Below are 11,331 nucleotides of genomic sequence, written 5' to 3' on the forward strand. Positions count from 1 at the left end.
CCTCTTGAAAGCTCATAAAGATAATTATGCTTTAGTCCTGCAGGCAGATTTGTTCTTGCATAATTATAAGGTTGAGTGGATGATCAAGGATAAAAGATATTGATTAAATTAATTGTCAGAAATTAATTTAATTAATGGACATGCGATATCTTAAACATGGGGAATTTATAAGCAATTAATATGGGAGCCGAATTAAATAATTAATTTACGGAATTAGGAAAGGTAGTGCAAATATTAGTTCTTTAGTGGATAGAATTAATATTTAATGACATTGGGCCTGGCCCGGAATGTCATTGGAAGGCCTGACCTAATGATCCATGATCCCTGCTGTAGCCTATATATATTCTCGTTCTCCTAAAGCTGAAAGACACACCAAAACGAATTAATCCTAGAGTCAGAGAGAGGCACACGTTTTTCTCAAGGAGACAGCTAGGGTTTTGGGTTTTCGGAGCTTTAAGGAGAGGCACATCTTGGGAGATCGAAGGCCACACTTAGTCCAAGGAGAATCAAGGAATACAGTAGAAGACGTGGATTTGAATCGCTTGCGCCGTAGCGATTAAGGTTAATATTCTGTTCGAACTTTTAATTAATATCATAAAACGCAGGGCCAAGGTCCGATTGTTCCTACAGGTTCATCACTTGAACAGTTTCTAACTCTCAGAATTTTTCTCAAGTTTTTCGAACAAGTTCAACTGATGCTACTAACTTGGTTATATACTCCAAGTTTTACAAAGCTTTTAACTAGAATACAAATTGCACTCTAATCTAAACAATGCTGCACATCTTTGTCTTATGCATGCTTTCTGAGATGTCTTCATCTTTGACCATCATCTTGATTTGATCCAGATTGCGTTGCATGAGATAAGAATGTTTCTGGCTCTTCTTTATTTTCCTAATTAGGCTTCCATGTCTATTTTAGTGTAATTCGATCCATGTGATTTGTCAGACTTAAGCTTTAGTCGCTTTCAACTGCTCTTTGCTTCATCAGTTGAAAGTTCCTTCATCAGTTGAACGAATTACAGACTTCATCAGTTGAATGTTGTTCCAGTCTCATCAGTTGAATTCCTTAGCATCATCAGTTGAATACTTTGTCTTCAGTTGAATGCTTGGTCATCATCAGTTGAAACATGATGCAGTCTTCATCAGTTGAATAGTTACATCTCATCAGTTGAATATCCTTCATTTAGATAAAATTTCATGGCATTGGATATTTACAATTGGTCATCCTATTCTACCCATCCGTTGATAATTCTCAAAGATAAGAAGTATAATAATTACAACTGAAATTTTGATAAAGATTCTAAATAAAACATGTTACAAAGTGTTTATGTTATCATCAAAAATTATTGATTCCTAACAGACATCGAAGTGCCCTTGTAGTTCTATCAAGTAATAATGAGATTAAAAACCGAAGCTTTTTTGGCCGTGTGGAACATGAATTAGCATTATGTCATTCCTACAAGTGATCCCCATCTAGGATTGGAAGAAGTGCAAAATCTATTTTACTGTATAGACGCTTATGACCTCCCCCTCTATGCCCTGCGGTAATGATTCCTCTGGCATTACGACCTTTCCCACAACGATGCTGATCGAAGATGAATATTTTCACATAGAGGAGTGTGCATTTGTATGTTAGGTGTTCTTCTGTCGTGCGACCCGGGGTGAGTAACGCGTAAGAACCTGCCCTTGAGAGAGGAACAACAGCTGGAAACGGCTGCTAATACCCAAGCATGAATTGAAAAACGATGTTTCCTTTGATATTCGACGAGAAGTCTTCGACTTATCCGCATTAAGATTTTAAACTTGTCGTCATCTTTGTTTCTCGGGCCTCTAGTGAGTTACAGATAGAGTTTGAAAAGGTCAAATCTTTGATGATTTCATCATATATGATTGAGTTGCGAAAATTTTTGGATAGGTATCCTACATCTGAATCGAATTCTTTCTGGTTAAAGAACCTCCCTGAACATGAATTAGAATTGTATTTAGATAATCGGTAAGACTAGAAGTCTAGAACTAGGGTTTTGAATCTCTCCGTATATTGATTGTGTTGTCTTTTTATTTTATATTATTTTGAGAGCCGCACAATCTTTTCTTCATTTCTACTACCAAAATTTGCAGGATTCTTATTCACACAAATCAGTTGTCTTGTCAAATTATTAGTAAATTCAACTTTTATCGAAATTTAATATTTCTTCAATTTTCGAAAAACTCTTTCAATTTCCTACAACTTTCTTTCTGATAGGATCATTTAACGTTATTTTAAATATAGTATTGTTTCAAGTTACTATGAATATAATATCTAATTTTAGTAAAATAATAAATGAGAAATTTTGTTATAAAGTTCAATATAAATAGTCAAGATGATGATATTGTCTTTCGTGAGAAGATTTTTTTAAAAATAATATTTTTTAAAAATATGTGCTAGTTTTATTATTATTAAAAACTAATAAAAATTGATGTCATCCTTTAATAAGATATGTTTTGTATTATTGGTGTACAAGATTTAAAACTGATTGATATATTTAAAAAATTAATGAACAACTATTCTCAAAAATTATTTTTATATAAAGTAAGTGTCTATGCTTTTTGGAACATTAATTTTTGTCTCCAAAGTTATTTTTTCTGGTTTCCATACTTTTGGAAAATATTGAATTTTAATTTTAGGGAGCTTTCACATATATTTACTATCAAATCCAACAAGATAATATTATAATTTAAAAATAGGTAAGTATCAGAAAAATTATTAAATAACCATATTATTCTTATCAAAGCACTTTTTTCATCGACAAAATAGTAAAACTGCATTCTAAAGTTGTGTTTACTTCGATGAAATGGGATGGAGAAAGGCTCATTAAATAAAATGTTTGGTATATTCAAAAATCTAACTTAATATTTTTTAGAAGGAATGTTCATTCGACTTCTTTTATTAAAGGTGTACACGAATCGGGTTGGACGGGTTGAGAAATTTCAATAACCCTGCGCAATTAAATCGGCTTTGTAAATTTTCAACCCAACCCATATAAAAATTATTTGAAACCCAACCCATAAAATGTATTTTGATCAGATAGATCGGTTTAATTGATACTTGAAAATAAATGAAGCTCCAAAATAAATTGGCAATGCAAAGACTGTAAGCTCTAACATCAAGAAAAGAATATATCAGATAACAGATAATTATTATTTTATTATTTTAAAAAGTGATATAAGAGTTATTAACATCTAGGGATGACAATTTGTACTGAACCGATTGATACCCGATCCATACCGATCCGATTGGGTTTTACCGAACCCGAATATTTCGGGTTTGGGTTCGGGTTTAATTATTAAACCCGAACTATTCTCGGGTCGGGTTCGGGTTTATGGTATACCGTTTCAAACCCGACTCGAAAACCCGAAACCCGTTTCAAACCGAACTCGAACCCGATCCTATCCGAAACCCGTTTATATATATATATATATATATATATATATATATATATATATATATATAGACCAACATTCCAGAGAGGGACTCCTTATATAGAGTTACATAGTGCGCCACTATAAATCATCAATTTTAATATAAATTCTGTTATAGAATACATATAAAACGTGATTCTAATATAGAATACTATAAAATAAATCTATTTTAAGTAATTTAACACTTACAATTTGATTAAAAAAAGTATATTTTCGAAACTGATTCTACGACAGAATAATCCTGGATGATTATTATTCTGTTATAGAATCATGTTGAGATATTGCATAATTTTAGATGATCTTTGGAATAAAAAAATTGTATAACTTCGTTTTCGGTTTAATAATCATAATTTGCAATTATATTTCATAATAAATATAATAGAATATATATTATGTATATATTTATAATGGTGTGCTGCGTAACTCCATATAAGAAGGTATGCTATGGAGTGCTACCCTATATATATATATATATATATATATATATATATATATATATATATATATATATATATATATATATCAGTAATATGTACATATATATATGGAGGAAATATTTCAGGGAGGGGAAATTACAATGTGCTTAAACTGTAATGAATGGATTAATTCATTGTCCGATTTGCTGCTCTCGACTGTTGTTGGCTTGTTGCCAAAGAACAGGTATGTATTGTTTGGTATTACTATCATATTATATGATGTTTATTAATAATTTATGAGCAGACATTGCAGCTCATCGATTTCTCTGTAGTTCATTTTAATTTGTTTGAATTTTTGAATTTTCAATTTTTCTAAATAATTATATTTTTCGGGTTTCGGGTTAACCCGAACCCGAATAAAACCCGACGGGTTCGGGTTCGGGTTTACATAGTTCGGGTTTTTTCGGGTTCAGGTTCGGGTTTATAATATAAATTCGGGTTCGGGTTTGGTTTTTACAAACCCGTTTCGACCGACCCGTTTGCCATCCCTATTAACATCATAAAGTGATAAATATACCAACAAATATCATGTTAAAATTACACGAAGCCAAACTTTTAATTTATCAATCAAACATGCTGCGATGAATTTTAGATATTAATCTAAGCTTCGGGGAAGTTGCTCCCCCTCCCCCACCCAAATATATCAAAAATGAGCATATAAATTAGCATCATATGTAAAAGTAACTATATTGATAGAAATATCCCCTCGTATTAGATTATGACAATAAAATGTGTATTTATTATCTTTTTAATTCCTCTGATTTTAATTAGATCAGGTTAGATTGAGCCAATTTGAAAAAAGTAAAACGTATATCCAACCAATGACTGATGTATTTATAATCTTTTTTTTTTTGCTAAGGACTGATGTATTTATAATCTAAATATATATTGGACTTGAAAAATCCGATTTAGATGGGTCGAAATAAGGTTGATTTGGATGGGTTGGCTAATCGGTGTACAACCCTATTCTTCATCATGTTTTCTTACAATACTCATCTTATAGTTATTCATATTTAGTCATTATTATTTCTTTATAAATATTTTTTAGAATTATTATTAAATTTTTTCATGTTCTATTACATAAAAGTGAACGTAAGTGTTTTTTTTCTTTTTTTTGTTAATGAGTTAGTTCAATAATAAAAAGCCTTACGTCATCTACATAAACAATCACATCGAACAGTCAAAACATAGAAACAATCAGTGATTAATCCATTCTTCTTGGAGATAAAATCACGTGATTTGTTGAATATGATATATACACATGCTTCACGATTTTCGCTTCCGTCATAACCAGTTTGAGCTACCGAGTGAGAATGCACCATACTCACAAAAACGGTGAGAAAATAACAAAACTCACACAAACGGTGAGACAACAAAAAAATCAAAACCAGACTTGACAAACTAGCAATCTTAGATTTGAAAATGTGTAAATGAAATACTAGCTAAACCAAGACAATCCTTGGATTTGGGAAACAAACCCACAAAAACAAGATAACTTTTATGCACAAAAATACGATTTCTCTGTTAAAGTGGGCCAGGCCCATGAGGGAAGATTATACTGGACTATGATGGGACTAAACAAGACAACCTAGACAATTCTAGAAGACAGGATTCGCCCTATCTTCTAGGCGCGCCCAGATTGGATGGAGGCAGATAAAATAACAAATAAAAGACATTATTTGAAGAACAGAAGGGTATACGTCCTACTTAGGGGGACGAACCTGGGTGTGTATGTAGACCCTACTGTTGGCTTATTGAAGACTCTACCTTGTAGTCTGAGGAGTTGTCCTCTTTGGGAGCTAGAGATTAAGGAAAAAACGCGCCCTGGAAGGCTTTATCTCTGTAGTCTGGCGGGTTGTCCCTGTCAGGGAGTAGAGTAGTGTACTTGCATTTGGGGTAAGCCTTGGGTGCTCGAGAGTCTATAAGGCCCAAGGTTAGGCCTCATCGTATTAGGCCCCTTCCAGGAGGAAGATATCAAAAGGGGAGGCCCAGCCCACTTGGGTCTCTTAGGAGAAAGAACTACGTACCAGCTTGATCCCCTATAAATAGGGGTACGTAGGCAGATTGTAGGCATCGATCATTCTTGAGAGCTATTCCAGTTAGCAATCTAGAACCCTTTGCTTACAATTGCAGCCACATCCATAACAAACCACCAACCACCTCCGATAATTACGCCGTAGAGAATCTTGATTCACGCCGCGAACCTCATCTTTGTTAACAAACCAGATTTCTCCGTTAACAATAACTCAAACCACTTTCGAAAACAAAGTCATTAGGAAGAACGAGAAATCCATACTTCCGTCGAATTGATATAAAAAAAGGCCAAATTGGAAGAGACTTTGAATCCTTTGATCCGAAAAAATAAACTCATGCCAAAACTTAAGAAAAAACAGACTAATCTTACCTACCAAGAAATATTTTTGGGGCAATCAAAACTTTAAAATAAGTTTTATTGAAAGAAAGAAAACACAAAGGAAATAAAGGATTTTGGGGTTTTCCACCGGTAGAGATCCGGTGAAACCTCCGACGGCTGCTAAGCAAATAAAAAAGAAGAAAGAGCAGCTAGAGAGAAGAATAAGGTACATGAGGAAGTGTTTTTTTCTTTTAAACTCAGAGAAATTTACATTATTTGAATCAAAACATAAATCAAAACATCATATACAATAGTTTGCAACAAAAATAGAGAAGATAAAAATATATCGTGACCATTTATAGAAATGTTCACGCGTCACTAAGAGCAAGCCCAAGAGTGCACTATATTGATGTCCTAAATCAAAATTTAAGGTATCTGAAGCAAATTAATGCTTCAACAATGTCTGGTGCCTTAAAACACTATGATGTGTAACAACTAAGAGCAAGTCCAACAGCTGCCCTATTTAGTGTCCAAAGTCATAATATAAGGCAGTTGCTTAAAAATATTGATCCAACAGTGTCCTAGTGATGCCTTAAGAGCAAGTCCAACAGTGTCCTAGTTGGAGCCCTAAATATAATATAAAAAATTATGTCCTAGTACTTTAGGACATATTCTACCAATTTCAACTCCAACAATGTGCCTTATTTTCACTATATGTTTAATATTTTATTATTAAAAGTTCACTTTCATCATTAAAACATAATATAAAGTAGAGAGAGAAAGAGAGTGTTGGTAGGAATTTATTATAAAATATGGGATAGGGCAAGAAGAGAGAGTGCCTCAAAAATAGGGCTTGAAGGGGTTGTCCTAAACCATGTCAATCAATAAAAAAATAGTTTCCTTTCATCTCTCTCTTCCCCTCATTTTCATTTCCCTCCGATGATGATTTAAATATATTACTATTTTAATAATAGGGCTTGTGGATAAGACTTCTTGTTGGAGTGAATGTATAAAAATGATGTACTAAAATACTAAGACATCATATTTTATTATTTTTATAAGGCACCCACTAAGACACCCTTGGACTTGCTCTAACAAGTGCCTTATTTTTGAGGCACCACTATGCATGTCCTATCAATAAAAAAATAGTTTCATATCATTTCACTACATCTCTCTCCTCTCTCCTTTTCATTTCCCTCCGATAACAATTCAAATACATTATTATTTTAATAATAAGGCACAAAAATGAGGCATGCTGTTGGAGATGATATATTAAAATGATGTCCTAAGTCATTAGGATATTTAATTATATTTGTAAGGCATTTACCAGAACGTTGGACTTGCTCAAATTAGATATCTTATTCACTTGCCTTTAAGTGGCATTTTTTAAGTGGTCTTTTTATATTTTTTTAAAAAAAAGTGGCTATCTCAAACGCATATTAGTAATGTGAAATTATCTCACACTAGTTGACTGTTTTGGAACACAAAAAAACAACTTTATTCCCACCTAACACCAAACTAATCAAAAAAATCCCACAAATTACAACCCCCGTTCTGCACTCACCTCCTTGTCCACTCCAATCCCAATGGATCCAACCCTCGCCGGAAAAACCCCCGGCGCCACCCAAACCACGCCTGACCCACTCCCCCGCATGGCCCACCACAGACGGGCCCACTCAGAGTCCTTCTTCCACGACATACTATTAGATGACATGGACTTGTTTAATCTGGACGTCCCGTCTCTAGCCATTGATTCTGACTCATCCTACGGCCCAGATTGTGAACCCAAGAGGTCCAAACAAGTGGGGCCCACTGGCTCTTCTTCAACCCATTTTAGAAGCCTTTCTGTTGATGATGATTTCTTTGACTGTGAGACTCTGAATCAGCAGAGTGGTTTGGGTGATGGGGTTAGTACGACGTCGTTTGAGCATGACAAGAAGTGTGTGGGGGTTGATGAGATGGCTCAGCTTTCTTTAGTTGACCCCAAAAGAGCTAAAAGGTATTCTGTGTGCATCAAATTTTGATTTTAGTTCGTTCTATTTATATAAATATTGAATAATTGTTGCTTAAAGGTGTGACCTTTTTGTATTTTTGTGTCGATTTGTCGATATTTATGTTCGTAGGAAACTAGAATGTTGATTAGTTGTTGGTTCAAGTTTATGTCTAAGTCACATTTAGGAATATGCAAGTACACATGGGAAAGACATTATAGAAGGAAGGCTAAACAGCATTTGATTTTGATAGTTGAAATGATGTTTTTGTGGTGATATGTTCACAGGATTCTTGCGAATAGGCAGTCTGCAGCACGGTCGAAGGAGCGGAAGGTGAGGTATACTAGTGAGCTAGAGAGGAAAGTGCAGACGCTTCAGTCAGAAGCAACCACCCTCTCTGCACAAGTCACAATGATGCAGGTACCATATCACGTTATTTTTTAGTCTCTTGCGAGATTGATGGATTTCATAGAATGTCATTTGTTTGTGCAAGAATTAATGTATTTCAAGAAATTTCATAAAATCCACACATGGAAAATGAGTAGAGTCAATAGTTTATAGCAGTGCACTGATTAGTACTGGATTTTGTTTTGTTACCTACCATGTGTAAATCACATAGGTCACTAGTTGAAATTCTTAGAGTATGACTTGGGATGTCTGTGACTACAAATATTGAAGGGGTTTATGCATGCTTCTTTTTAAAATAACACAGAAATCATTAATTTTTCACGTGTTTATGTCATCTGGATTCAGTGTACAATGATTTTTTAGATTTGACCAAGGTAATCATGATTTTATTCAAAAACAACAATAAAGCCATAGTTTTTCATAACTAGTTTTATTCAGTAAAATATTTCATTGAATTTGGTAAAAATCAAGACGGCTGTTAATTGTAATATATTGCATCATAAATAAATAAAAGGCCCCTTAAATAAGATTGGCAGTTGGCACCGTGTTTCCGGTGTTTTCTTCTGTCTCAAGTTTTTTATGTCCTTTCTCTCGACTGATCAGTTACAAAAAACCCAGTAACATTCGGCTGTATCATTTACAACATTTGAAAGTTTTTTTTTTTTGTTGCTAATTATACTTTATTTACTGCAAATTGTGATTTAGGAGATTTATGTAAATTAGAATACTTTCAGTTTGTGCATGTATATTTTCTGATTTATGTCAAAAAAAATTGCTCAAGTCTTCCACATCAATCCAGTCCCTGTGCACAGGCATAGAGAGACTCCTTTCACCTTTCTGTCTACAGTCTACTGCAGTGTGTGAATAACAGTGCTATATAGTAAATCCATTGTGCTACAAACCTTGATCTATTTATGCACTTGGAGCTTAATTTAGCTTTATTAAGTTGCTCCCCAATCAATATATGTCTCTTTCATGACAGTGAAAGCTGCAAGAAAATTTAGCTTTCAACAATTTTTCTTAAGAAATGCAAGAATTTTGAATCAAAACACAATCAAACTCACATTTGTACTTTACATGTGACACAGAGAGACACAAGTGGGATGACCATTGAGAACAAAGAGCTCATGCTGCGGTTACAAGCTTTGGAACAACAGGCGCAGCTTAGAGACGGTATGCATGTAATAACTATATTATATTCCTGAAAGTTGCAAGGGACTTGCGGTATATTGCCTCTAACAGTTCCGCATTACATTATGAAAATGTTGAATAATTAACCAGTACTCGCCACAGCAGAGAAAATGAATATCTTGCAAATTGCATCCACTTCTTTGCCTGTATATAATAGATGAGCAGATATTACTTTACTATACAACTAGAGTAGGTGTGCCAGTACATTTGAGTGCTTGATCAGTTATCAGTATTGAACTTCTAGATTCTTGCCTTTTAGGTCTTCCTCACTCATGGTAGTGGGGGTAAGTTGTGTGTATATGTCCATAACAATGTAGCATAGTGGATACCCCTCTTCTCTTGTGCATAAGGGGTCAGTCGAGGCATGTTTTTGTGCTAATTTAAATTCCGTAATTGACCTGTTGAAAATAAAGAATGTTTTATCAGTGTATTGCTTATTACAAGTCATTTACTATCCATCTTTTGTTGAAGCAGCTCTTAATGAAACACTAAGGGAAGAAGTGAATCGGCTTAAGATAGAAACAGGGCAGGTACCACCTCTCAATGGAAACAGTTACAACCAAGCTTTGCCACCTCAATTTTCCTCCCATCCACAGATGTACAATAACTTCATCAACCATCAAGGATATCAGGCTCAACAGCAGCAGCCTACTCGCATACCTCCGTCAGCTATTAATTATGATGAAGCTCGACACGGTCAGCCACAAGCTAGCTTCCCAAACTATGATCAAAGAGTTTAACGGCTAACGGCCAGTGTTGCTCCGGTGATTATGATAAATCTACTACAAATATAGCTGATTATGTTCAAGGTAGCATCTTGAACATGTGTATGTACAGTATGCATGTATATATATATATATGTCCGCATTTAAGATGCTGAATTGTTTGTCAGATATACTATATGAATCAATCAATTAGTCCTAGTTCAGTAATAATTTTTGTGTGGCCTTCTTATCGTAATGTATGTTATGTACTAATGTATATTTGGTATCTAGTTATTAGTCTGGAACTCTGGATGATTTTAATGAATCAAATGGTGGAACTCTGGTCAGGATAAATGAAACAAATTGGAGAGAAAAAATACTTTTGAAGTTGTTTCATAAGGTCAGTGGTGAATGTTCTAATATATTTCTCTGCTTGATTACAAATTAACTTACTTTAATATAATAATAATTAGTTTAATCATTAGATAATTAAAACAAAATCCAAATTCTAATCTTAACAAAATATAAATTCAAGTGAACACTTGATGCTTAACCATACCCTTACAAGACAAAAAAATTTAAATTTGTTCACGCCAATATCCATGTTAAAAATCTGTATTTGATGCGATAACTACAGCACTCTTTCTAGATTATAATATCTCTGCGTCTTTTTTGTTGAAATGGTAGTATTATGAAATCACAGAGCCGTCCCAAAATCGTAACATTCTTTATATTTGGGAGCTTGGTAA

At 34.0% G+C, this 11,331-nt stretch overlaps 1 protein-coding gene across 1 annotated transcript; it reads left to right on the plus strand.

The window, feature by feature from the left end:
- Positions 1 to 7,756: 7,756 nt before the first annotated feature.
- LOC108208270 (transcription factor VIP1) lies at positions 7,757 to 10,826 on the plus strand. The gene is made up of 4 exons (XM_017378792.2): positions 7,757 to 8,287; positions 8,567 to 8,699; positions 9,776 to 9,860; positions 10,353 to 10,826. Exons 1-4 carry the CDS (start codon positions 7,875 to 7,877, stop codon positions 10,616 to 10,618), a joined length of 897 nt encoding a protein of 298 aa, XP_017234281.1. The 5' UTR covers positions 7,757 to 7,874; the 3' UTR covers positions 10,619 to 10,826.
- The last annotated feature ends 505 nt before the right edge of the window (positions 10,827 to 11,331 follow it).

This window comes from Daucus carota, chromosome 1 (assembly GCF_001625215.2).
Source record: "Daucus carota subsp. sativus chromosome 1, DH1 v3.0, whole genome shotgun sequence".
In the NCBI taxonomy this organism is placed as follows: domain Eukaryota; kingdom Viridiplantae; phylum Streptophyta; class Magnoliopsida; order Apiales; family Apiaceae; genus Daucus; species Daucus carota.

What these genes read in the sequence shown, in the direction of transcription:
- LOC108208270 (XM_017378792.2), top strand. Translation starts at nt 7,875, where the DNA reads ATGGATCCAACCCTCGCCGGAAAAACCCCCGGCGCCACCCAAACCACG. An exon ending in CACAAGTCACAATGATGCAG is followed by an intron (nt 8,700 to 9,775) that starts GTACCATATCAC and finishes CATGTGACACAG; the next exon opens with AGAGACACAAGTGGGATGAC. An exon ending in ACAGGCGCAGCTTAGAGACG is followed by an intron (nt 9,861 to 10,352) that starts GTATGCATGTAA and finishes TTGTTGAAGCAG; the next exon opens with CTCTTAATGAAACACTAAGG.